The following is a 24629-nucleotide window of genomic DNA, read 5'->3' as shown; positions in this document are numbered from 1 at the left end:
TGTGTTGTCAACATTATTCTCATCCTAAATCCAAAATGCAGCTCTTCGCCAGCGACTAAGATGAAAATTTACTCTATCCCAGATGAAACCAGGACAAGGACTTGAAGAGGCAATGAAGCCATTGCCTCAGGTGCATCAGAGAGAGCAATACTGTAACAGGACCGTGTGGTTTTCAGGACAGTTGTTGAGTCGATGCCTAGTGTCTTTTGGAAAATAGAGCCTGAGAAAGTTATAAAAGAATTGAGTTGAATTACTGAGTACCTTTGTCGTTGGCTGGATGTAAGGGTTGGGATGAGAGAAGAAAAAGGCAATTTCTGATAAGGGGGAATGGTCTTTCCTTGGCTTATATCTGAAAAAGTCTTGGTGGAATATGAGGCAGCTGGGACCTGATGTGCTGGAATCAGGAAAGCAGTGATAAAAAAGAGAACAGAGAAAATAAGAGAGGGGGAGGTTATCTTTCTTGTGGCATTGGATTTACATGTCTTTGTGCATCCCTCTCTCTTCATCACTGCCTTCAGTGACCCCAGAGGCACTAGCAGGGACATAAGGATGTCCAGAGATTAGTACTGTCTGTATGAAGAGGTCATCTCCAAGTGAATGGAGAAAGATTAACTGAGAAGTATGCAGAGGAGAGGTCTAGAACTGAGTTCTGCAGGGGCTGGTAACAAAGTAGTTTGGGAGTATCCCTTTAACTTTCAAAAAAAAAAAGGATTAAAACTAGGAAACAGCACTCTTGGACTGTCGGTGGAGAGCATTAAAGGGCCAGTGATACCAGCAACACTAGCTGTCACACTGTGCCAAAGAAGGACTGGGTCCTGAAGACAAGAATGAGAAGCTCCCTGGTAATCCTGAGAGAGTCAGCAGGCAATTTCCCTTACCCAGAATGTGGTAGAAATCAAAGCAGGAAGAGAGAGCTCTGAAAAAACCCTGTTTGGGTCCGAGCCTTTTACTGTCCTGCTTCATTGTGAAATTAGTGGTGTGACAGCAGTTGCCAAGAGACTTCGAAAGATAGGTATAAAACCTGAAAATGAGCCTGGTGTTCCAGGAGGTGGGTGGAGAACAGGCTGAGAAGACTGAGAGCTGTCAGTCACAGCCACGGTGGCTTGCATCCAGGAGCCAAACGACGTTCTGAATCATGCACACGCTAAAAGTCAGCCTGCTATTTACATGATGCCTTCTTCATTCGATGCGACTTTGGAAATTAAAATAAGACAAGAGCTGGGGAATCTACTAACTTATTTATAACGATGAGCTAGTGAATTAAACTCTCACTGTTTGTACAGCCACACGAATCACGCCGCGGGTAACTGAGTGAGCAAACCTTGTGTCAGCCCGAGCTGTTTAAATAGAAAGTAGGGTTTGAGGAGCTGTAGCAGTTAGTGTGAGTCTTGGGGGAATGCCGAGGAGAAAAAATTACACTGTGGGGGACCATCACACCACTGGCACCTCCTGTGTTGGCTTCCCTCTTTTTCTCCTTTATGACTCCGCATTTTTATTGCAGGTGCCTACTGAAGGCCTAAAAGGAGAGCAGGTAAGTGAGATTCAAGATCTATTCTTCCCTTGCAAGGATGCTTTTATGTAGTTCAATGGGCTGTTAGATTAGATTTTGCTTCAAAATTATGCTTCAAAATTAAGGCGGATAGAAGCATTGTCAGGCCATCAAGAAACAAGTTTTCCTACAGACAGTGGAGAAAATAAATAAGAAACGAAAAAGGGCAATGTCCTTTTCAGGTGTAGTGAATGTAACATAAATGAGAAGTATAAATCAAAGACAGTCAGCTACACAATTCTTTAAGTCCAGGGATGTGTCAATATAAAAGTTAAAGTGTATTTGAGTTTTATGTTGAGTTAGTCTTTAAATATGGGCACTCAAATAGGGAAAAGATGCCAGTTGCTTCAGTCTGTTAGTCCCACATATAAGTAAAACATATTTAAATTTTATTTTCTGATGGTGGGTGTGTAAGTTGTATTTTAATTTTATTGAATATAACGATATGCATCTTATAAAGGATACTTTAAAGCCCTTCACAGCTGTGCTGGCTCAGGGGAAATGCCTGTGGAAGACGTTTTTGCAAGAATTGCTTTTCTCCACCACTGAACCCCAACCCACAGGGTTTCACTGGAATATGCAGGATAGCCCACTGTCTTTGGTAGAGTTACTGCCTTTGAAAAAACAAGGAGCCAGTTATGGATAAATGCCTGCTGAGCGTGGGTGGATCAGTCTGTGTGCAGTCTAATGAGTGCTGATAATTCAAGTAGCCAAAGGATTAAGGAGAAAACCAGCTGGTCTCTGCACTGGGTCTTTGGGACCTACGAGGAAAGGGGTGGTATAGGTCCTGCACAGATGGCCAACACGAAAAATGTGCCCATACAATTTTTCATACGGAGACTTTAATGCTTTTTTTTAAAAAAAAAAAACATTTCTGTAGGGAGAGCCTGGGCCACGAGGACCACAAGGCCAACCTGGACTTCCTGGACCTCCGGTAAGTTCTCTCTCTCACCGCTTGAAATTTCCAAAAACTGGAACTCAGGCTGCTGTGAGGCACGCATGCAAAATCTTATGCATTATTCAGGTACTAAGATCTTAAACAGTGCCCCCAGCCTCCTGTTTTCTTCACTGCTGAGAGAAGGTCTCCTGCTGTGGATGGCCGCTCCGAGCATATGGAGGTGGCACCCAGGACATGGGCAGTCATTGCACAGCGCCAGACTTTGCCTCAGGGCTGTTGTCATGCAGGACCTGATTGCTTTTCTGTTTCTGGTGTCCTGAAGAGCCGCATGGGCGTTCAGCACCTCTCAGAGAGGCACTCACTGGTAACTTGGCAGCTATCATGTAACGAAGGTCAGAGAACGGTTGCTGTGAAAGAGGTTGACTTTATGCCACAAGGTCCTAACTAAAATATTTTGTGGATAAAAAATAAGAGTTGGGTATGTGTGCTTGTGCTACAACGCAATTTTTGCCACAATTTAGACATGACTTGAACGTAGCTTATTCTAGTTATGTTTTATAACCCAACTCGGCAGGATATCTCAGTTCGGGCTGTCACTGCTGCCTCATTTGCAAGTACTCTGTATTTCCTCGCTTTTGAATTGTTTGTTGTGTTTCACTGTTGATTGGGTATTGTAAATTTGATGGCATTGTGAAGATGCGTTACTTAGGTAAATCTGGTTTTAATTATGTAATTTAAATATAGTTGTGTGCTCTGTGTTTAATCAGGGCATTGTCACTTTTCTCTATCCTGTTTTCTTATTCTCTTCTGCTCACAGGACAACATAATTATCAGGTAAGAGTTGTCTAGGTAGCCCTGCAGTTACAGTAGCACAAAGCAGCTAGGAAATGGTTATATAGTTCATTTCATTAGCTTTTCTTACTCTGTTAACTTTATAAAACTTTTCATTTTTAAAGGGAGAGGCTGGTCTGGAAGGCAAGCCTGGAGTCCCTGGTTTACCAGGTCAAAGGGTGAGTTGCCGTTTTTATTTAATGTAAGTCTCAAGAGGCTGGGGACAGCTTTGCTCGATAAGGTTTGACCCACTCTACATATACTTTTCTACTTATTTAAGGATCCTGGAGGCCCCGATCCTTTCCTCTATTCCTTTTTTATGGTCCAGCAACTTTCAGTACCTCTTGAGTCTGCAGATCATATGCAGTGCCCTGTGGGACCCTAGGAAAGTTTCTTTCTTGTCATTTGCTCTCCTGTCTTTGTGTCTGCTCCTTGCTGCCAAGAGGATTATTGGTATGACTCTGAGCATGTAGAGCCACTAGTAACATGGAGAAGCTGAAAATTCAGAGAAATGCTATTGTCCTGGAAGCGAAATAAATGCAAAGACACTTGCAATACTTCTTACTTTCTGTTCTGTTTGTACTCAAACAGAAGCTCCCACAAAATGGGAGCTGGTGTACCATTCTCCACCAGGAGCTTAGATAGTTTCCTCTTGCTAAAAAAAAAATATTGGATTTTCTCTGACTCAGAGTTATGTCTTGAAATATTCAAGTACTGATAAAAAGTAAACCTCACAGTGGGCCTGATTCAGATCACCTGAATGCTCCGAGCCTTCTTTTCCTTGCTTCAGCCCATTCATGTTAAGAACATCCCACTAGATAATGGATAACCTGTTCAACCTTTGTGGAGTGGACACTGTGGACACTTCAGTCTCAGTACTGGTGTTTGATGGGTTACTTTTTTAGGTAGTCACAGAGATCAATAGCTTAATCCATAGAGGAGGTTGTGCGGGTTGCCTGTAATGCTTTGCACTTGGGTCAGCACCAGTGCTGTTAAAGAGTGAATGTGGAAGAGCTGCTTGTGAGCATGGGAGGTTTATGGGCAAAGGACAATACAGGGAAGAAATATATTCCTTGGTATGCTTTTTTCTATGCACTTTCCATTGAATCGCATGATATTAAATGGAGCTGTAAGCTTGGCTTTTAGGAATCTTCTTCTTCAGAAGATGGGGCATGCAGTCTTGTGTTAATGCCACAGTGGAAAAGGGTGTTTACTTGCTTTCTTGTACTTTTCCAGCCTTCAGAAAATATCAACTTCTCACCTTAGCAAATAACTGCGCTGTGCTTTACTTAGGAGTTGACAAGTTCTGAATTGTCCTCGTTTTAAAGCCTGCTGTGAAATGTTGTTTCTTGAATAAGATTAATAGAGTGTATTAGCTAGGGAAAGCACAGTGATCTATCAGGATCTGCAACAGGACAAAAAATGCTCCTGCTAATGATCATTTGATTAGCGATGTAATTTGATCCACACTGTCTTTGAATGTTTCCCTAGACTCTGTTGTGTCTAGCTAGTTAGATTTCTTCTCCTAAGGGTCTTTATTAGTCACCAGGCATCTTAGGTTGATAGATACATTTTTTTTAATTAAAGACCATTATTCAATGACTGAATACCTGAGATGAATCAAAGTCCTGGGTTTGGTGGATCTACATGGAAAACCTACATGTGGGAGAGAGAACAGATTAGCAGATACTACTGATTCACCATTAGTACAGTTCTTGACAAAGCACAAATATAAATCCAGTCATTGATTACCATCTTACATAAATTTGGCTGCAGAAAACACATCTCTAGACAGGCTTAGGAGTTAAAATGCCAAGAGCAGAAGTCTCCTCAAATATTTGTTTGAGTCTAGCTTTAAATGACTGGATGAAGGCACAGCTCAGGCTGCAGTGAACCCTCTTGCGCACACCCAAACAAGAAGGCTCTAGCAGTGCAGCCCGGTGTTGAGGACATGGATGGGATAGCGGTTTAGGGAAGTGATTGTCCCCCTCTACTTGGCACTGGTGAGGCCACACCTCAAGTGCTGTGTTCAGTTTTGGGCCCCTCACTACAAGAAAGACATTGAGGTGCTGGAGTGGGTCCAGGGAAGGGCAATGAAGCTGGTGAGGGGTCTGGAGAACAAGTCTTATAAGGAGCAGCTGAGGCAGCTGGGGTTGTTTAGTCTGGAGAAAAGGAGGCTGAGAGGAGACAAGCTCTCTATAGCTCCCTGAAAGGAGGTTTTGTGAGGTGGGATTCGGTCTCTGCTCTCAAGTAACGAGCGATAGGACGAGGGGAAACTGCCTCAAGTTGCTCCAGGGGAGGTTTAGACTGGATATTACGAAAAAATTTCTTCACTGAAAGGGTTGTCAAGCATTGGAACAGGCTGCCCAGGGAAGTGATGGAATCGCCATCCCTAGAGGTGTTTAAAAGATGTGCAGATGTAGTACTGAGGGACATGGTTTAGTGGTAACTTTGCAGCGTTAGGTTAACAGTTGAACTTGATCTTAAAGGTCTCTTCTAACCAAAACAATTCTATGATTCTATGAAGCCTTAGTTTCATTTGTAGCTCCAGCCTTGGCTTGTTGTATGACACACATAATATCCCTTCGCCTCTGCGTCCCCTGTAAATAGGGGTAGGAGTGTAAGGCTATACAAGCATGTGAGCAAACCAAACAGGCAGAGCAGTGGTGTGAGCGTGGACCTGTTTATCACTAAGGATTCTCCCCAGCACACATTTGGGTCACCCCAAGTAGTTGTCTCCCATAAATGTCCCTCCGTTACGGGGTGCCTGTATCTGGCAGGCTGGATAATAAAGGCCATCTTTAGTGAGAAGGAGAGTTCAGGTGCATGAACACAAGCTCCTGTGCTCTTTGCAGATGGAGCCCAGGCCCATTGCATTTAGCAGAGATGTAGCCTTCTTCACTGTGGTAAGGACAGAAAAATCAGACAATGCTAGAGGCAGATTTGAGACTTCTTTTCAGTGTCGTTAGCAGACCTGTGCAGAACAGAAGAAAATCATTAACCCTCTACTTGGCTGGTCCCTCTGCTATTTTATAGGAGTGGGGTTTCAAGGTATGATTTATATGTCCTGAAAATTTGATTCCTGAGGTACTTTATTCTGCACTAGTATCTTATAACCTCAGGGACAGATTGCAATGCAAGATTGACTTCAGGACCCTCTCAAGTCTTATGCTGCAAAGGGGCTGATATAAAACAGTAACTGCTTTGTAGTATGATTCAACCTCAGTTTTGCTTTGTGGTCCTAAACTAAGATGTAAATTAAGTCAGCACATGCACAGAGCCCCTATTCTGACAGAGGGATGCAGATATGACCATTTGTCGGGAGTTCTTAGAAGCCTGCAGTGCTTTAGTTAGTTGTAATGCAGCTGGCACAAGCTACTAATGGACTAAAGATGTGTTTGGAACCATTTCATAGAGGAATTCATTTCCCATAACACAGTCTACTGGACGTGAAGGATCCTGAGCTGTGCGAGAACAGAGACAGAGTTGGCTAGTGTTAGAAATACGATGCAGGAGCCACCAACGCAGTGTGAAGATTTCATAGAAGATGACATATTGTGCCAAATACCCTAGTGACAGTTTGGCTGGCAGGAAGAGGGTCATACATTTTGGGAAAATTTCTAGGAAAAGAGGAAGTATGATATTCTTTTAACCTGAAGTTGCTGTTCCTGTTATTGCCGAAGAAATAAAGCAGTGCATGGGATAGTACAGTTGCCAGTAAAGAAGACATATCCTTCATAGAGTCACCATTTGTGTTATAGTAAAGAAAGTGTCAGTTCAGTTTCTTAATATGGCTAATGCAAGCTTAATCTTTCATTTAAATGCATTCATTATACTTGCATAAAAATTTTTCGATCACCTCTGCTTAGACTGTACATTTCTTGGAGCAGTTGCAAAGTCTTTGTCTTCTGCTAATGTGTGGTACAAGTATCGCTGAATGACCAAGTGGGGTGAAGAAGCCCTGCCTGGTGGCCCAGGGCTTCTTCTGGCCTTGATATTACAGACTGCTTAAGACCATATTACAGATTGCTTAAGACCATTCTTAAGACCAAGAACCAGTGCTCAGTACTGAGGCCAGTTCTTTAATATCTTTATCGATGACCTGGACAACGGGATCGTGTGCACTCTCAGTAAGTTTGCAGATGACTCTAGGTTGGGTGGGTGTGTTGATCTGCTTAAGGGTAGAAAGGCTAATGATTCTATGATTCTATTCTATGTCTCTGTTGCCTTTTGAGGACTTGCCACCAAACCAGCCTTGCTGTCTGCAAGCATTGAGAACTTCAGATATAGCCCAGCCATACCCAGCAGGTCACTTCCAAGCGGTTTAGAACGCCACAGTGTTACTCTCAGACGAACTTTCCAGAAGTTGAGGACAAGAGAGCAGCATATTCACAGCTGTTCTCAAAAGCAGAAAGGTTGCTGGTGACTCGCGGAAAGTGTGCCCAGAGGCTGGGATTTGCTACTGTGCAGGAGGATGGGGTCTGAGGGAGCAGTGGACAGACTGAAGAAGACATTACAGGACCCTGGTTGGCATTAGAAAAATAAAGGCTTCTGAGATGACTGAAGAATGTGATATTTAGAAAAGAATGAAAGCAGACGTGTTTGGGGGCAGAGAGTGAAGGCGTGTTTTGCTCTAGAAAAAGCGGATGGCATTATAAGAGACCTGATTGCCAAATTTACCATAAACTAAGCTTGCTGTATATGAACCTCTCCCTCCTGCAGCCCATTCCAAGGAGCTCCAATATGGAGTGTGTTTTTTTGATGTAATTACAATAACGCACACTTACAGACATAGTTCTTTAACACGGAAAGCTAATTGTAGGGCTGCTTACATTCTGGGGAGTGTCCCAGTAGTGGAAACAGACTAAGAAGAGCATAAGCTGGGAAGACAGATCGACTTTCGGGCATTTAAAAGCACTCCCCTGTTAGCCTGCTTTATTTGCGGGTTTGAAGTGTTTTATGGGCACAGAAAAAATGCGCACAGTCTCCTTCGTTCACCTGCTGAACTGCTAATCTGAAAATTCACGTCTATCCTTTGATTCTGTCTGGGGGCAGGAGGTAACAATTCCAACCTGAACCAGGCAACTGGGTTATGTTCATTTTATTAGCCAGCTGCTTCCAAGTGCCTGGCACCTGATGTCTACATTTTGACAACGATACTCTCATCTCAAGAGCACACAGTGGGAAGAAAGAAGCTTTGCTGTTCTCATCTGCCCCGTAAGACCTTGAGCAACAGACAATACTGTCTCTCTGATTTTACTAAAACTGCCTGAAAAAGGGGTAGAACGCGGAGAGTCTGGTTTCATTTTAGGGTGGTTTTGTGTTTTTTTCTCTCTCCCTGTCCTCCCCTTTGTTCTGTGAAATTGAAGAGAGCTGAAGTGCTTTGATTCTGCTCTTCAGTTTTTTTGACACTTGAACTACTGAAATATTTGTTGGAAATAAATCCAACTTTTTTTGCTTGATAGACACAAAAGGTGCGGATGTATGACTTGCTCCTGGAAAGCATGCAAATCTTTGGGTAATCCAGCCTAAATACAGTGTTCTTCTGAAGTGTGCTCCAAATAACTTGGATTCCAAGAATTTGCCTCATTGAAACGATGCAAATACATTGAAATGATTGAAATTTCAGAAGGTAACAAAAAAAAAAATATCTATTTTTCCCACAGCAGTATTTTCCATGTAGGGATGAGGTAGCAGCTACCTAGGCCCATTTTGAGTTTGATGTACTGCACTGCAGAATAGTTTTCTAAATTTACGTTGTCAAAGTTTTCCCATGCTCAAAGAACAATCAGCATAAAACCAAAAAAAAAAAAAATACATAAGTCTCATAGGATACTAAGAACAGTCTTATGGGGAAAAAAAAAAGATTAATAGAATATATCTTTTTAAAATAGTAACCTTTAATGAATGTCCTTCTCCATGATTAAGACTCCAATGTACATGAGTCAGGCAGATAAGTAATAATAAGTAATAATTCCCTTTTTTGCAAGTTACTTCATGCACAAAATAATTCATGTGGAGCACAGAATGAGAGTGAGTTGACTGTAGAAAGAGAGATAACATAGAAAAATATTACTGCAAGACCCTTTTTTTGTGAGCTGATTGCAAAGTTCAGTGTTGCGGTCTGTCAGGTTGGAGGCAAGAGGAAGGAGTGCACCTCCAGGAGTGAGTTACAAAGGGGCATCTTTAATCCATCTGTCGTGTTTCAGCAGGTTCTCATGTTCATCTGTCCACATCCCCTGAATGTTTATTCCCGGTCAGAGCAGCACAAAAAGTTTAACAGACCTTTCTGGACTCTTTACAACCAGATTACAAGGCTATGAGTCTCAGTAAGTGCTACATATTTGTTTCATAATAGAGCCTAAAGTATCCTATAAAAACTGGGGACTGCTGGGTTCAGGGCACACACTCCACCCAGAAGAGATGTGTTAAGAGCAGTACTTGCCAATACAGGAAAGGTTTATCCCTGTTAGCTGTCACAGGGGAGATAAATCTATCAGATCTCTGGAGGGATGTTGAGCTCTTTTTTGTGCATTTGATGGCAGGACAGAAATGCATGTATTTGACTTTCTCCTTCTTGACCCGTCTCTCTCCGAAGTGGCTTGTTGCATGTGGTGTTCCTGTTCTGGCCCATCATTACTTGAAATGGGCAGTCAACACTATTTCAACTCTTATTTATCTGTGTATTAGCTCCCCTTGATTTGGACCGCCTTAAACTCACAGGGTCCAAGGGAAAGGGGTGGTTGATTGGTATCTCCAGAGGGAGATACATAAATAATCCAGGAGAGAGAGGAGAATAATTTTGCCCAGCAAATTAGGTAGACTTTTTGGAAAGAGCCAGTCCCAAGGTGCAATCTCTCTCTCAGTCTCCAGAAGTCCTTATAGCCCTTTTTTCCTTTGTCAGAACAGCCCCAATAAGGTGGTCAACACTGATGATGGTATTTGCATCCTCAAGCTAGGGAGATGCTCTCACTTCATAATTTACTGTTATTATCTAATACATACAGAGACTGTAAAAAGCTGGTGCCTTCAGGGAGGTCAAACATTGATTAATGCTGCTGGATTTCTTCTAGTAATGCAGCCCTATAGAGGAAATAGTCGCCATTTATGTAAGCAGTCATATTCGTTCACAGTTAATGATGCCTCCTATGTCCTTTCTACCAAAACCACCTCTGTTCCTGGGGCCAAACCTCAGAGAAAACACACTATGAAAATATATGGCCATTCTGGCTATTAGACAGCAAGATGAGAAACAGTCTAGGGCTATGAAATCTTTCAAAATTTCTCCTCTCGCAGAGTGGAGCCAGCATTTTCTCTGGGTTTCTTGTCTTCTCTATGGTAGAGATCTTTCCGATGGTTGTGTTCATAAGTATTTGTGGGTGCTTGAAATGTTCAGATGACACCGCCTGCCCTGGCAAAGTTCAGCCATGCAGAAATGGAAATGTAAGCAAATTAACAAAAAGAAGGAAAAAGGGATTGATATTGTAAATTAAATCCAGAGTGAAGCTGTAATTGTCAGTCAGGTAAATACATCCATTTCCAATAAAACACACATTTTTAACTGTGTTATTGTTCAAATTCCTAATGAAGGCAAATAATATGTATTTCATATAGTTAAAGGATACACACTCTTACACACTTAGCTTCTTACTATAAGTAACAGAGCATAATTGCTGGTTTTCTCTGTCATATTATTAGGTGATCTGACATTTTGCTGAGCTTTGCTCTCAAAGGTATAATTTTTCCCAGCAAGTATTTCTGTATTTTACAGACAGGTTGTAATGGTATGGAGCAAATCTGTTGTAGTTTGATTTTGACTAACGTCTGAGTGGCTGTCGTGGAGGCTCACAAAGTCAAATTTGAACAGGTGATAAACTCAAAATAAACTTTATTCTAACCAAAGATTGTTTAGAGGAGAACTAACTGGAAATGGCATATCAAAATTGTTTAACAATCCAAGAACAATAGTAAACTACAAGTTCAGAATATACAAGGAATTAATACTACGTGACTGACTCAAGAATTCTTAAGCTTTAGAAATGATGATTAAAAAATGTACACAATCATTTACCTATAAGATAAGGGCTTTCAACCTGTACAGGAGATGAAGTAGGTGGTGTCCCAGCCCATGGGGTGAGTCCCCAACTGCAGACCTCCTGCTTCCAACTCAAACTTTACCCTCCAGCAGGGCTCCATTTATGCCCTAATTGAATGTGTTCTGTGGTCATGCCAGCTCTTATTGGCTGAGAGCTACAACTTCCTCACCTTTCTACCAAAATCTGTTAAGTGCTGACCATGACCATGTGGGCATGACAAGAGCTGTGGTGGGAAGTGTTTTTGGGCTTTTGTCAGGTCTTTGTCAGGGCAGGTGCATCTGCCACAGTGGCCAAAATGTCCCCTTCACAATGGGAAATTACACTCTTGTCCTCTCTGTCAGTATAATTATATGCTGCTTTAAGGGATTTCTGAGTGTTTTGAAAAGCAATGAAGTTTCTCAGCATTATACCCAAGGAAAGGATAGGCTCTTTTCACATCTCTCATTGCTGCCACAGATTAGTGTGCCCAGCCATCAGTATGGAAACAGAACAACTGGTGTACACTTGTCCAGAGGAAAAATAAGTCCTTCCACTGCCTTCCTGGCTTTTGAGATGGGTTGGGGAGAAGGTCGTGCTGCTACAGCTTTCCTCAGGTTTCCCAAGGTGGGACTAAGTTTCTGAAAAGCAGCAGTTCAGCAAGCTGTGAGCAGGTAATGCCCTTAAGCTGCATAGCTGCTTCAGCCACACCATTGTGGACTTCCAAAATAAGGGCTACGTGTACTACTCGTGTTGCTTCACTTGCAATGTCTCATTGGGATTTTGTTGGCCTGAACACTAACGTATGTATCACCAATGGTGGTTTTGTATGGAGTACGCAACAGGGTATGTTCATGCTCTGTGACTTGGGATATCTAATTTAGGGTGACTACTTAGGGAGCTAATTCCGTTACGCTCCTTCAAAGGCTTATCAAAAGTGTTTATATCACGTTCCTGCCTCTAATGCAGTCTCTGAATTACAGTTTAAGGACATACACAAACATTGCAAGAGGAGCTGCAAGATGTGTGGCAATTATGCCCAGTGACCAATGAGGTTGTTGGGACATGAAGGAAACAGTGTGGAATCTCAGTGTGGAACCAGCCACCTTAACGCATGGCTGCCACGGTGGCATGCAGTCATACTCATCTCCCACGTCTGGCCCCATACACCACACCCTGTATGCTCTATTCATAAGCTTATTTATTTATTTAAATTAGTATTTTAACAGTGTCTCTTGCACGGTCACCTAGGCAGCTGGCAAAAGGAGCATCTTTAACCAGAAAACATATGTTGAATCATGTGATGACATGAGTCCTTCGGGTTAAAAACAGGCTCTTTTTGGCTTTGACAAGCAAGGAAGTGATGGATTTTGAGAAAGTAGAAGGACTACTCATGGATAGTGCAGGTACTTGAGTATATAATGCAGATTTTTATTGGTATTACAGAAATGGAGAAAAAAAAATATTTTCCTGGAAATGACTAAAACCAACTTCTGATACCCAAGGACCTCATAATCACCCTTTAATTTTCCTCTTAAGTTCTTCTGTATACGACAGCTGCTTTTTTTGTTATGAGAAAAATAAGGAAAAGATCAGATTCTGACACACCAGCTAATGAAATTTAGTCAAAACCAGGGAAATGATGATGAAAACTTAGTTTGTGATGTTTTTAGGTTTTTCACTCATTTAACTCAGCAGGAATTGTTTCTGGAAATATTTCAATAAAGAAAAATAAAGGGAAAATTATACATCTGACTCATATATCTGTATGACCAATCACATCACCAGTGTCATGAAACTTGCTTAGTTTATTATAATATCCTTCTAAAAAGGAAATAAGTTTGTGTGAGAAGTAGAAATGAGGGAGGAAAAATCACTCTTCTCTCTCTCAGATATTTACATGACTCCTTTTGTACCCTGCTAGCATATTACTAATAACCCCAGAAGTACTAATGATTCATTATGATTAATGATGTAAAAACAAGAGATTGTTTTTACAAGAAAGCTGAGTCACAAAATATGTGACTTGCCCACAGTAACACAGCAAGTCATCTGTTGAGTTCAGAAACAAACCCAGTCTCTGCCTTAACTCCAGTGCTTCAGGCATCCTTCCTACATCCATCCTTCCTTCCTTCCTTCCTTCCTTCCTTCCTTCCTTCCTTCCTTCCTTCCTTCCTTCCTTCCTTCCTTCCTTCCTTCCTTCCTTCCTTCCTTCCTTCCTTCCTTCCTTCCTTCCTTCCTTCCTTCCTTCCTTCCTTCCTCTTTTTTTCCTATGTGGGACTTTTTCCTTGCGAACTTTTTGAGGTCAAACCCACGGGGAACACAGGTACCGCAGCATCCGTACAGGTGAACTTGTCTCAAGGGTACACTCAGGTCCTTGACACTGGCAAAGCTCTCTGCTTCCTCTGGAGGAATCTTTTTTTTGCTTGCAGAGGAGTCAGTGAGCTCTGTCCCATGGTGGAAATGCCAACCCTAGTTAGAAATGCCTCATGGATTTCATGGTCTTCTGGCTTAGAGATTGTGAATGTTTTATATTCATCCATTCACCAGAGTTTTTAATTATTTTCTTTCGTAACGCGTGAGGCAGTGCAGGGAACACTGGCACATTGCCTGGCTTTGCTGACGCAGGGCGAAGGGCTAGACTGCAGCAAGGAAAGTGCCCCTCAGCTTGCGTCTACAGGTGGTACCTCCCTTGGCTGCATCTCAGCACTGTGACTTCTCCGACCCTCTGTGGGGAGCGCCCAGGTGGGACTGCAGAGTGTAGGAGACGCCAAGACATGCATGAGACCAGCCCTCATCTGTGGGGGCTATTATCACAGCCTGGAGAGGTACAGACCTGTCGACGACGACTGGAGTTTCACATCCAAATGGTGTCTGCTGCCTTTGTTTCCAGCTTTTGTGTTTTGTGTACCCACATTACGGGTGATTTACCAGTTTGGGGGTGAAAGGCTTTGGAAAGTCAGTAGCAGTCTTTGCCCTGGCGTTTAATATTTGCTCCTCTGTTGAACACACAGGGTAAAAAGGGAGAACCGGGATTCCCAGGAATCAATGGTCTGGTTGGCCCTCAGGTAAGTGATGATTTCTTCCTTTTCATATAATATGTGGAAAAACATACTTTGTGGCAACAAGTGACTTGGAAGTGCAATGCAGCATGCCGTGACCTTGCTCTCTTCTCATCTGCGCTGTCTTTGAAGCTGGTGTTTCTCCTTTAAGAGCCAAACTAATTTATCCTGTTGTGATTGAGAGCAGTCTGCCTGTCTGGCAGCAATTACTTTTACCTTCCAGAGTTTTGCTTTTGAACTTGGACACAAGGAGGTGTTTTGTATGTGATTTCCCCGTTGCTTGTGCATAGAGCAGTATCATTCCAGAGGGAAAGCAATGATTTGTGTTTTGTAATATTTAGGACAGTGTCTCAGCTAATGGTTGTCTGTGTGAATTGGCAATTGCAAATATACCTCCTGTGCTGCAGTCTTGAGGGAAGAAGCAGTTTAAAAGGTATTTGCTATTCAGGAAGCACACTTTGAGCACAAGACTGTTTTTGTGGCTTCCATACTCACATTTCTACTCGTTAGAGAGGGATAGGTGTTGGTTTGTTGAGGAAGGTAGAGGCAGGGCCTTAAAACTAAATGTTTATTCTCCCTGTGAGGAAGGATGTCTTAAGTTAATGACCCCATAGCTCCTTTTTTTTAAAGCTTTTGGCAAATTTGTGCTCCAAATTGCACTGTCTGTAACTTCATAAGGCCAAAATAGTGCCGTGCATCTTAAGAATTGTCAGAGAGGATTTGGCTCCACCTTGGATCAACCCGTTCTGCCCTGTGTTGTGATGACACTGACACTTGCCTCTGGCTTGGTTTCTTGCTAACTTTGTAGCCAAATTCAGCTGACCCGAGTCACTTTATATGATCACCCCGGCATTAAGAAAAATATCCACGGGAACGTCCGCAAGCAGGAAAGATGCAACCTCACTTCAAGCTGAGCATTTAGGATAAAACTGATCATTTCATTCATTCCCTTCTCAATACTAGACTAATGAACTGGGTCTTTGGCTTTGGTGTTTTCTTTCAATAATTGGTTAAGTTTTGGGCAGGAATGAAGAACCTCCATTGCTACATTTGATGGTTGGACTCGATGATCCCAAGGGTCTTTTCCAACCTAAATGATTCTATGATTTTATGATTCTACAGCTGTTGGTGATGTATTGCAATAGACGGCACACTGCTAGACAGCAGATGCTGATTTTTCATGTATTTCCTCTGGCAAGCTATGCCCCACGAAACACGATCTAGAAATGGTTTCTGTGGCAGACGTTTTGTAATGAGCTGTTCACATGTGTGTGGAGGCTGTCAGAGAGGCGATCCAGGGGCTTGCGACCCGGTGCAGGTGAGGGCCCTTGTGTCCATCTGGGAACCTTGCCCTGTGAAACATCACTTGATACTGATTAACAAATTTTTAAGACTTTTTCCTTTGGTACAGTGTCTGGTTTGCAAATATTTCATCAGCAGCCTTCAAGAGGAATGAAGACAGTATTTCTAATGGATTTAAAATATTTTGTTAGGTTTTTTGTGTGGTTTGTTGGTTTTTCATTTTTGTTTTGTTTTGTTTTGGTTTTTTTTCATTGGATAGCATTAAAAGGTCCTCCCAAGCCTTCTGAACAACTGGGAGAGGATTTTTCTTGCTTTTGGGGAAGATTTTTCTCCATGCATTATTTCTGAGATATCTGACACTATCAATCCAGAGTGTCACACTTGCTCAGCTCAAGTTCCCTGTAACTTTTTAAAAAAATATATGCATGTGTTAGCGATTTTATAAACCTGAGAAAATCGCTGACACAGCATTAAGTAATTTTCCTTTCTGCACAGGCTAAATAAAGTTAGCAAATTTTATGTTAATTAAAACTGCATATAACGCTAGCCCCATCAAGAGACACTTAAATTGAGTGCTCCTCCGAGTTAACTGTAAGAATGGAAAAATATTGTTCCTATTCCAGCAGTAGCACTCTGTTCTGGACATATTACTGCAGATTTCCATATTTCTGTTCGGAGAAATTGCTTACGTTCAGTTTGTGACAAAACTACTTTTCAGCTTAACAGCACTTTTTGTGACATTAGATTTTTTTAAACACTTTATCAGCATTTTTTTTTTCTTCATTAGACTATGCCCCAAAAATACTCAAGAAGAAAAACAGTTTCCTATTGCTGTAGTTACATAGATATTCTTCCAAGTCATATATGGAAGTTTGTGTCAGTTTAATAACCCTTTCGCTGAAAGGGTTATTAAACATTGGAATAGGCTGCCCAGGGAGGTGGTGGATTCACCATCCCTGGAGGTGTTTAAAAAAAGGGTAGATGGGGCACTGAGGGACATGGTTTAGAAGTGGCTTTTGTCAGGGTAGGTTAAAGGTTGGACTTGATGATCTTAAAGGTGCCTTCCAACCTCAGCAATTCTATGATTCTATGACTCTATGATTCTGTGTTTCTGTGCTGTCCCTGTGGCATTGAGTACTGATTTGAGTCGTCCATACATAAACTAGATTAGGACACTCAAATAACCTCCCTTTGCTCTGCTATTTTAAATTTAAATACACTTTTGTTTTCTGACCTGTTTCCCCCCATTGATAGCTGCATGGGGAAAAGGAAAGAGTGGATATAGGAGCTGTAGAAGGCACATTGGTGCTGAAAGACATAGGAAAGACCAACTGAAGTTATTGTTGGGCTTTGTCAAGAAAAACAGTTGCTGTCACGCTCAGTCCAACTGAGAAGACTCAGAAGGATCAGGCGGCTGTGCAAGGGAACCCACCTGAAGGCTACTCTGGAGCAGGGTCAGCAGATCCAGTGAGGAACCGCAGTTGAGATGATGTCAGCCCGACTCTCAGGGACCATTGATGGAGTGTGGTCACATTTGAGAGTTAATTTAAGTGTCAAATCCTGAAGCAGCAGCTAGGAGGCAACTTCTCAGCAGACTGGGGATGTTTTGTGACAATAGGGTGGCCCTAGTTTTGACTCTTTCCTTGCATACACCAACTCAAACTACATTTTAATCCCAAAAGATTTTTAAATGTCTTTTTCCCTCTAAATCAGCTGTGGTGTTGAACCGGTGGATGGGTACCAAGCACGGGAAACAACGTTGTGCATTTCTGCACGGCCTCCCAAGATCTCAGTATACTTTATTTATCCCATCATCTGTTGAGAGGAAGAGTTCAGAGAAGGAGTTGATGAGGTACTTTTGCAAATGCTTTTCTAGGCAGGAGAGATATCCTCAGGAGAAAGGAGATTTGTAGTTAGGTAGAATACGCTAAGTGAGCCATGAAGGCTGAGTTCGCAGGCTCAGCAGAGATGGGAGATGATGCCCCACTGCTAACCCAGGGCTCAGACACTCTGAGCTGTATCGGTGAATTACCAGGGCTGGGCTTCAGCTCCAAGTGCAAGCACTTATGTTGATGTGTGTATCTACAAGAATAGAAAAAAAACTAGAATAGAATAGGATCAGATCAACTTGGATCGAATCATCTAGGTTGGAAGGAACCTTTAAGATCATCAGGTCCAACCATTAATCTAACACTGACAAAAACCATCGCTAAATATCGCTAAGCACTACATCTACCTGTCTTTTAAACACCTCCAGGGATGGTGACTCAACCACTTCCCTGGGCAGTCTTTTTCAATGCTCAATAACCCTTTCAGTGTCAAAATCTTTCCTAATGTCCAGTCTAAACCTCCCCTGGGGCAACTTGAGGCCATTTCCTCTTGTCCTATCACTTATTATTTGGGAGAGGAGACCAACCCCCACGTCTCCACACCCTCCTTTCAGGTAGTTGTAGAGAACGATAAGGTCTCCCCTCAGCCTCCTTTTCTCCAGGCTGAACACCCCCAGCTCCCTCAGCCACTCCTCATAAGGCTTGTTGTCTCACACTTATTGGATTAAGGATGGGGATGCAGGTGTCTGAGCTCCTGCTAATGAACATCCACTTAACATATCAGTGGGACCCTGAAGGTCTCCTAAAGCAGGTACCTACAAATGGTCCACTGAGCCACTCTCTAGATTCCTTGAGCTGAGCAGCTACATGCTGTCCACCTGTGAGATAGCAAAACAAGTCAAAACTCTTTGTGTGTTTAGCAAAAATGCCATACCTCACACTTGCAACATTTTTGGGCTGTGGTTGTGGTTGGCCTCATGCTAGATAACCTGATGGTATAACTAAGACCTCCGAGGAAGACTGGTACACGCTGTACCTACTGTGGTCGTGGCTGGCAGTGATTGAATCAGTATAGACTTGTCCGTAGGGTGTGAGCTCAAGCCCAGCTTTTCTTAAGTAATTCAGGAAATAAATTACATCCTCTGAAATGCAGTGTCCTTAACGTCCTTTTTTATAATGCAAGTTAATACTGCAAAATGTAAGAAATGGATAGAGGCCTCAGCTGCAAAGCCCAGATTGAATTCAAACTATGCCAGCGCTGCTCAAAATTGGAAGATATTGCTCAGAGCTATCTTTAATAAGATCTATAACTTTAACAGAAATAAAGGAAAAAAAAAAAGTCTTCACCAGTGCGGATCACTAATAGTACTAAAACGAAAGACCATAATGGAGGGGTTTTTTGTTGTTTTTCTCATTTTCTGCACTGACTCAGTAAACCGTCTCAAAGCAAATACATAGGGAAATAAATCTTCCTCTGTAGACAAAAGAGATCATGTCCGTATCTTACGCTAAGTGATGAAATTAAACAAATACTGCCTTCCACAGGAAGCAAGAAATTCTCCAGGAGAGACTGCTACGTACAAAGTCAACTTTATTCGGTACTTTTACAGAGCTGGAAAGACAGTTCAGAGAATTTTTTTGAAAAAAAGAAACAACCAACATTTATTTTTAAAAATAACGTTGGTACTCCAATTACAATGCCACCTGGTGAAATAACTGGGGACCTCATCCATTTATGAATTATGACACTATCACTGAAGCTGACTATAGAGCATGCATCATAGGTAAACGTTCAGGTCTGTTGGCTCTTTAGGCTTTTGGTTTTCAGTGTCATCAGCAACAGCCTTTTTCTATATCCACTTCATGTCGGTTTGTAAGGCAAGATTTAAGTAAAGAGAGCAACGTGGTGCTCTGATGCAGCATTGCTGAAAATAATTCACACAGTAGTTGTGCTGGTGGGTACTGTAGTGCCTGGGGTGAGAAATGAAGAGCACATTTGAGGAGCTGATACCAGAAACCACTGAGATGCAGCAGAGGAGAAACGGAAAGTTGGTGCAGCAAGGGACGGAGTGAGAGACGTGGAGTGTCCCACAAAACTAGCTGCAACAGCCTCATGTCTGATGGGAGAGAAGTGGAAATAAAGGGGAAACAGTGCAAAGCCAACAGAAAGGGTCTGTGGGGACTTCCTGAGACATGAAATTGCGGGGAGTAATTGGTTTTGAAAGTGGAGACAAGCGGAGACACTGGAGGGGAAAAGGCTGTCAGCGCCGTGGTCATGCATTTCACTATCATTGTGGCAGCAGACAGGATGCTCCTGTGTGTCCCAGAGGTTATGATCATTCCTAAAGCTGTCACGCTGCCGAAAAAAGCCCAGACCACAGTCTGTTTTGACATGGGTTAAGGGCTTATCTAAGCCTTTCTCATAGTGCAAGAGAATCCAGTCATCGGCATGGAATAATATACAGAAAATAAGCCTGTGCAAGCTTTGCCTCCAGAGACAGATATCTGGAAAAGCCATCAGACTTCAGTTTCCATCTTGAAATGGCATTTTTTCACCTCCCTCTAAAACATAGCCATCCCTTCTCTCATGGAAAAGAGATTTGGGCCAAGCAGTCTACTGATGTAGCCACAGACAAAGGGGTTTTTTGTTCCTTTTCAGAGCTTCCTTAGGGAGCACAGAACCTAAATCTTAATAACTCTGTCTTTCCCAGCCTTTCAGCAAGATCCACGGTGGAAGAGGAGAGCATCCTTTAGTGGATCGTGGAGGACAGGCACAGCTGTTCCTCCAGTACGGAGAGCGTCAGATTTCTTTCCTGAGAGCTGTCCCTGCATTACATTGTCTAAGGAATGAGATGGATGAAACACAAGCCTGAAAAATCCCCCCCTCAATGTTTTTAATGATATCCCACCCCATGACACACACCCCCGTCTGCATGTTATTTAGGTTTTAATGAACATTTGAAATCCTTTTTTTGGTTTTTGGGTTTTTTTTGGTTTTGTTTTTGTTTTTTTTCAAACCAACAGTTTGAAAATACTTTGGTTTAAGCGTTTTGATAAAAGATCCTTATTTTGCATTTGTTTTCCAAACTGAGTTTGTGTAGTCCTGTTGTAGAATAAAGTTTTCATATATCAGCTTTTGCTTCAGCATGTAGGAAGCACACATCAGAGTCTTTACCAGCCAGAAAAAAACCCACAACATTCTATGATTATTTTCTTCTAGATCAGAGTTTTAAGGGACAACACTGGGGACTGGAGTTGGGACAGGGACTCTCATCTGTATAATTCATCAAATGATCACTGAAAAAGGCGATCAGTAAAATCAGGTACTTTAATATAGATTCAGTTACAAAAGGGAGGCAAAGAAAACAGATGGCGTGAGATTTTGGGGTTAAGCATTACAAGCTGTCCTGCTGCTGCTGTTGTATAGGTTTTTTTTAATCACAAATGAATACTGTCAGTTGGTCCTTTCTAAGTACTTAGAAAAAATAGCCTTTGCTCTGAATATACACAGAAGTCAGGAAAAGGGCTGCAATAAGAGAAATTTATGCACAACTGAAAATTATTTCCTCTGGACAATAGCAAAAGGGAGGGCTCTATAAAAGAAATGTATGATCTATTTCTGCAACTTTCATGTGATTGTGCCACTTTATTTTCCTGTGTCCCAATCACTTACTGTAGCCCAGGCTGCAGAAAGCCAGACATCCAGCAGGACAGTAGACGTCCTGGTGTACGCAGTCAGCTGGAGCAGGCTGTCAGCATCCTGTGCATCTCCCAGGGATACTGGTGGTCACTACGTAAAACTATTCTTTCTACGTCCATCTCAGAGAGTCTTTTATCAGAAGAGCTTTCCATTAGTGGGTGTAACATTTGTTGATGCAACATGCAGTGAAGCTACCTGAGTAAACCAGTCTCGGGCATGACGTCCCGGATGATTGCTCTCGTGGAGAGCAATGAAACGGAATTATTAGTGGCAATTTAGGGTAAGGACAAGCGTGCTTCCATTTCAAGACTTATGCTTGCATAAAATCGTTGTGGTCCAGAATACAGAAAGTTTAAGAGAATAATTAGAAATAGTCTTGGATAGTGAGGATATCAAGAGTTACTAGGAGAAATAGCTGGGATGAGGATGATGTAGCACCTCATGTTTCAGCGATTAAGCTGGTTGCTGACAGATGCTTGAGTGAGACTTTGCTTTTAGGTCATATTGACCCCTGTCTGTACTATTTGGGGTAACTTGCATCACACTTGGGGATGCTTGGGCTGAGACTGGGTCCAGGCTGGGCTTCTTTACCTCTTGATAGAAGCTCCGTGTTGTAGGGCCATGGAGAGAGTATGTATTTCATGATGGGAAGTGGTTGAGTTATTGTCAGAGAGAGGGAACAAAATGTGGTGGTTAGGGAGGAACCAATGGAATTGGCAAGGAAAGTCTGCAAAGGTCAGTTTTGCACTTTCTTTCCTGTACTTACACATAGTCCACTCTGCTGCTGAATCAGTTTGTTGTTGTTTTTCTAAAGGTACATTTGCCTTCTCTCCCAGTACTGCACCCACTCTTCATGGAAGCCCCTTCCTGGAGCCCATATCTTCTGCAGAGCCTCTCAGCAATACCATCCTTGTAGAGGTGGAGTAGGGCCAAGCAGAACTTCCAGATCCCTGGTGTCTGAGGTCACTCCATCCAGTTGTGTCTGCAGTGTGGTATTTTCTCTTGTACTGGGCTAATTTGGACTGTTGATTCTTTTCTTTGAATAGCAAAGTGGTCTTTTTTAAGAGATGGATGGTGTCGAGCAAGTGTCTCCTGATGGGACCAAAGCTCCTTAACTGCAGGACGCTTCTGCAACAGCAGCTGACCCAATGTCCCCAGAAGCCGACGCACGGCTCCCCTGGAATTATGTCAGCAGCATCAGTGCATTCCAATGCATTTTTTTAGTTGTATTCACATTTGAGGTATTCTGCAAATGATAATGTTGGAGGGATGACTCCGCGTCCGTTCTGAGTTGCAATGAAAGCTGGTCATGGAACGCAATTGCATCTGCAGATCCCTTTTTTGATCGCTTTGCCCCATCTATTGGTGAGAGGCTGTCTTCTCTTCTGGCTGAATTTTAGAAGCGTATTCTAAAAAGATAGCTTATCTGCTACCTTCTCTGTCAAACCATGCCACAAATAAGTCCTTGTGCTCACTTTTTTTTTTTTTTAAACTGTTTTCTTCTCTTCAGCTACAAAAAAATGTGAAATGCTCAAATTGATCCACGACTAGTAATACCTTAATCTGAAAAGTTGTGCTTTGTGATATTGAATGGTGACAAGGAAAATGCAGACTGGCCGTTTTCTATCTTGTATCAGTTGTTCAAATTCAATTCTTTATATAGAGTTTGGGTGTGTGGGAGTTATTTGCTGTTTTTTAAGTACAAACACACCAGAACTCCCTCTATGCTGAAAACTGGAAATGAATGAAATCATCCTGTTAGAAAGACAGAAAGACACAGCCAGAGTAAAATTTCAACTCAGTCATATATCCATCTCTCACATCCACCCTAATGTTGTTTGCTTAGGTCCTGATCCAAAAAATACATGAACACATCCTTCATTTTGATCACAGGATAAAACCCATCTTGTCTACAGTGGAAGCTGGAAGTAACACACACCTCTGCATCTCAGGCAACCTGTTAAGATCTGTTGAGTATGGAAACAAATTTCTCAGCTAGGAAGCCAAGTTAAACGGTTTACTCAATCCACAAAAATAAGTCCCTCTGAAAATTGGGTGGCTATTGAGAGAATATTTTCCCTAAGAGAAACAGCTGTTGCAGGGAGATGAGTAAGAAAGACTGTTAGGAGGTTTCCAACTGAATGTGTAGATTGAAGTATTAGTTTGTGAGGACCTTTTGCTATCAACAAGGTCCATACAGAGCCCTGAAATGGTGGTGCATTTGAACACTTGATTCACTACATTGTTTCTCCGTACTCTTGGAGTCATGTTTTTACCAACCCCCCCCCCCAAAAAAAAAGCCCAAACCACAAGCCTATTCCATTCATTAGTTACTTCAGAAGTCTTTTTGCACAGGTAAATTGTTCACTTTGAAACAACATTAATCAAGATTAAATTAGGCTGTATGTGACAAGGGATCCCACTGGACAAGCTTTGTGTTGTATGTTACCACCGATGGCCTTCAACTCCTCCATCTCTTCTACTGAAGTGGAGGATGGAGCTCACCTCGTGGCAATAGTAATTAGTGGCTTAAGCAGGAGATCCTGTTCTGTGCATGAGCATGATTCCCTTGGAGCTCAGTTTGGCATCTCGCATTTTTTTTGGTAGAAGTTAATGAAATAAAGCTTTTGCCTATTTCGAATAGGACCCCGACTGCACAGGGAAGGACCTGAGGCTTTCAGGCCCTGTCAGAGAGACTTGTCAACTGGTCTTGTTTCTTCTCTTACAGGGACCTCCAGGGCCCCCAGGCGTTGCTGGACCCCCCGGACCACCTGGAGCCTCAGTAAGAAAACAAGCTTGGTTTTTTGTTGTTTTGTTTGTTTATTTTATACCAAGGAGAAGGAAAAACAGCTGGGGAGAATTCTAGGTTGTGGGTTTCAGTGGGAACTGAGTCAGGGCCCCTGGCAAAGTGTGTTTTCTCTTATATTTTCTCACCGAAAAGCCACAGCTGGCCCTAGAGGACAGCTTCTCTGTGCCTAGTGCTAGAACCACATCAGTGCCACCTGGGGATAAGTCAATAATGTCTACAGGACTCCCCATGGCAGAGACCTGACCGCCGTGGAAGGGAAAATTGCATTTAAATTGGAAGCAGCAACCTCCACGCAACGGACAGAAATAGTGATTTTTTATTTTTTTTTTTTCTTCTGATTTCATTTTTCAGGGCCTGCCAGGAGAGATTGGAGTTTCTGGTAAAACCGGACCACCGGGACCAGCTGTAAGTGTTGAGGATCTGCTGCCCTTGCCTCCACGCCTTCCATGACTTCAGATACTTTAATTCTCAACTCTTTGCCTCCTTTCCTGCAGCTCGTCTGCATGCAAGGTTTTAATGTGGGCTCTGACACTGTTGCCTTTAATGCAGATGTTAGCCTCTGATACCTTCTACGAAC

General features: G+C 42.4%; 1 protein-coding gene across 1 annotated transcript in view; it reads left to right on the top strand.

Moving 5' to 3' along the window:
* COL22A1 (collagen type XXII alpha 1 chain) overlaps window positions 1–24629 on the top strand; it is a 229512-nt gene that overhangs the window by 136085 nt on the left and 68798 nt on the right. The window contains exons 21-26 of the mRNA XM_074577898.1: window positions 1502–1531; window positions 2430–2483; window positions 3404–3457; window positions 14365–14418; window positions 23972–24025; window positions 24404–24457. Coding sequence (XP_074433999.1) covers window positions 1502–1531; window positions 2430–2483; window positions 3404–3457; window positions 14365–14418; window positions 23972–24025; window positions 24404–24457 — 300 coding nt within the window. The remainder of the gene's footprint in view (window positions 1–1501; window positions 1532–2429; window positions 2484–3403; window positions 3458–14364; window positions 14419–23971; window positions 24026–24403; window positions 24458–24629) is intronic.

This window comes from Larus michahellis, chromosome 2 (genome assembly GCF_964199755.1).
Source record: "Larus michahellis chromosome 2, bLarMic1.1, whole genome shotgun sequence".
NCBI lineage: Eukaryota > Metazoa > Chordata > Aves > Charadriiformes > Laridae > Larus > Larus michahellis.
The sequence above is the reverse complement of the archived record's forward strand: the minus strand, read 5'-3'. Positions and strand labels throughout refer to the sequence as shown.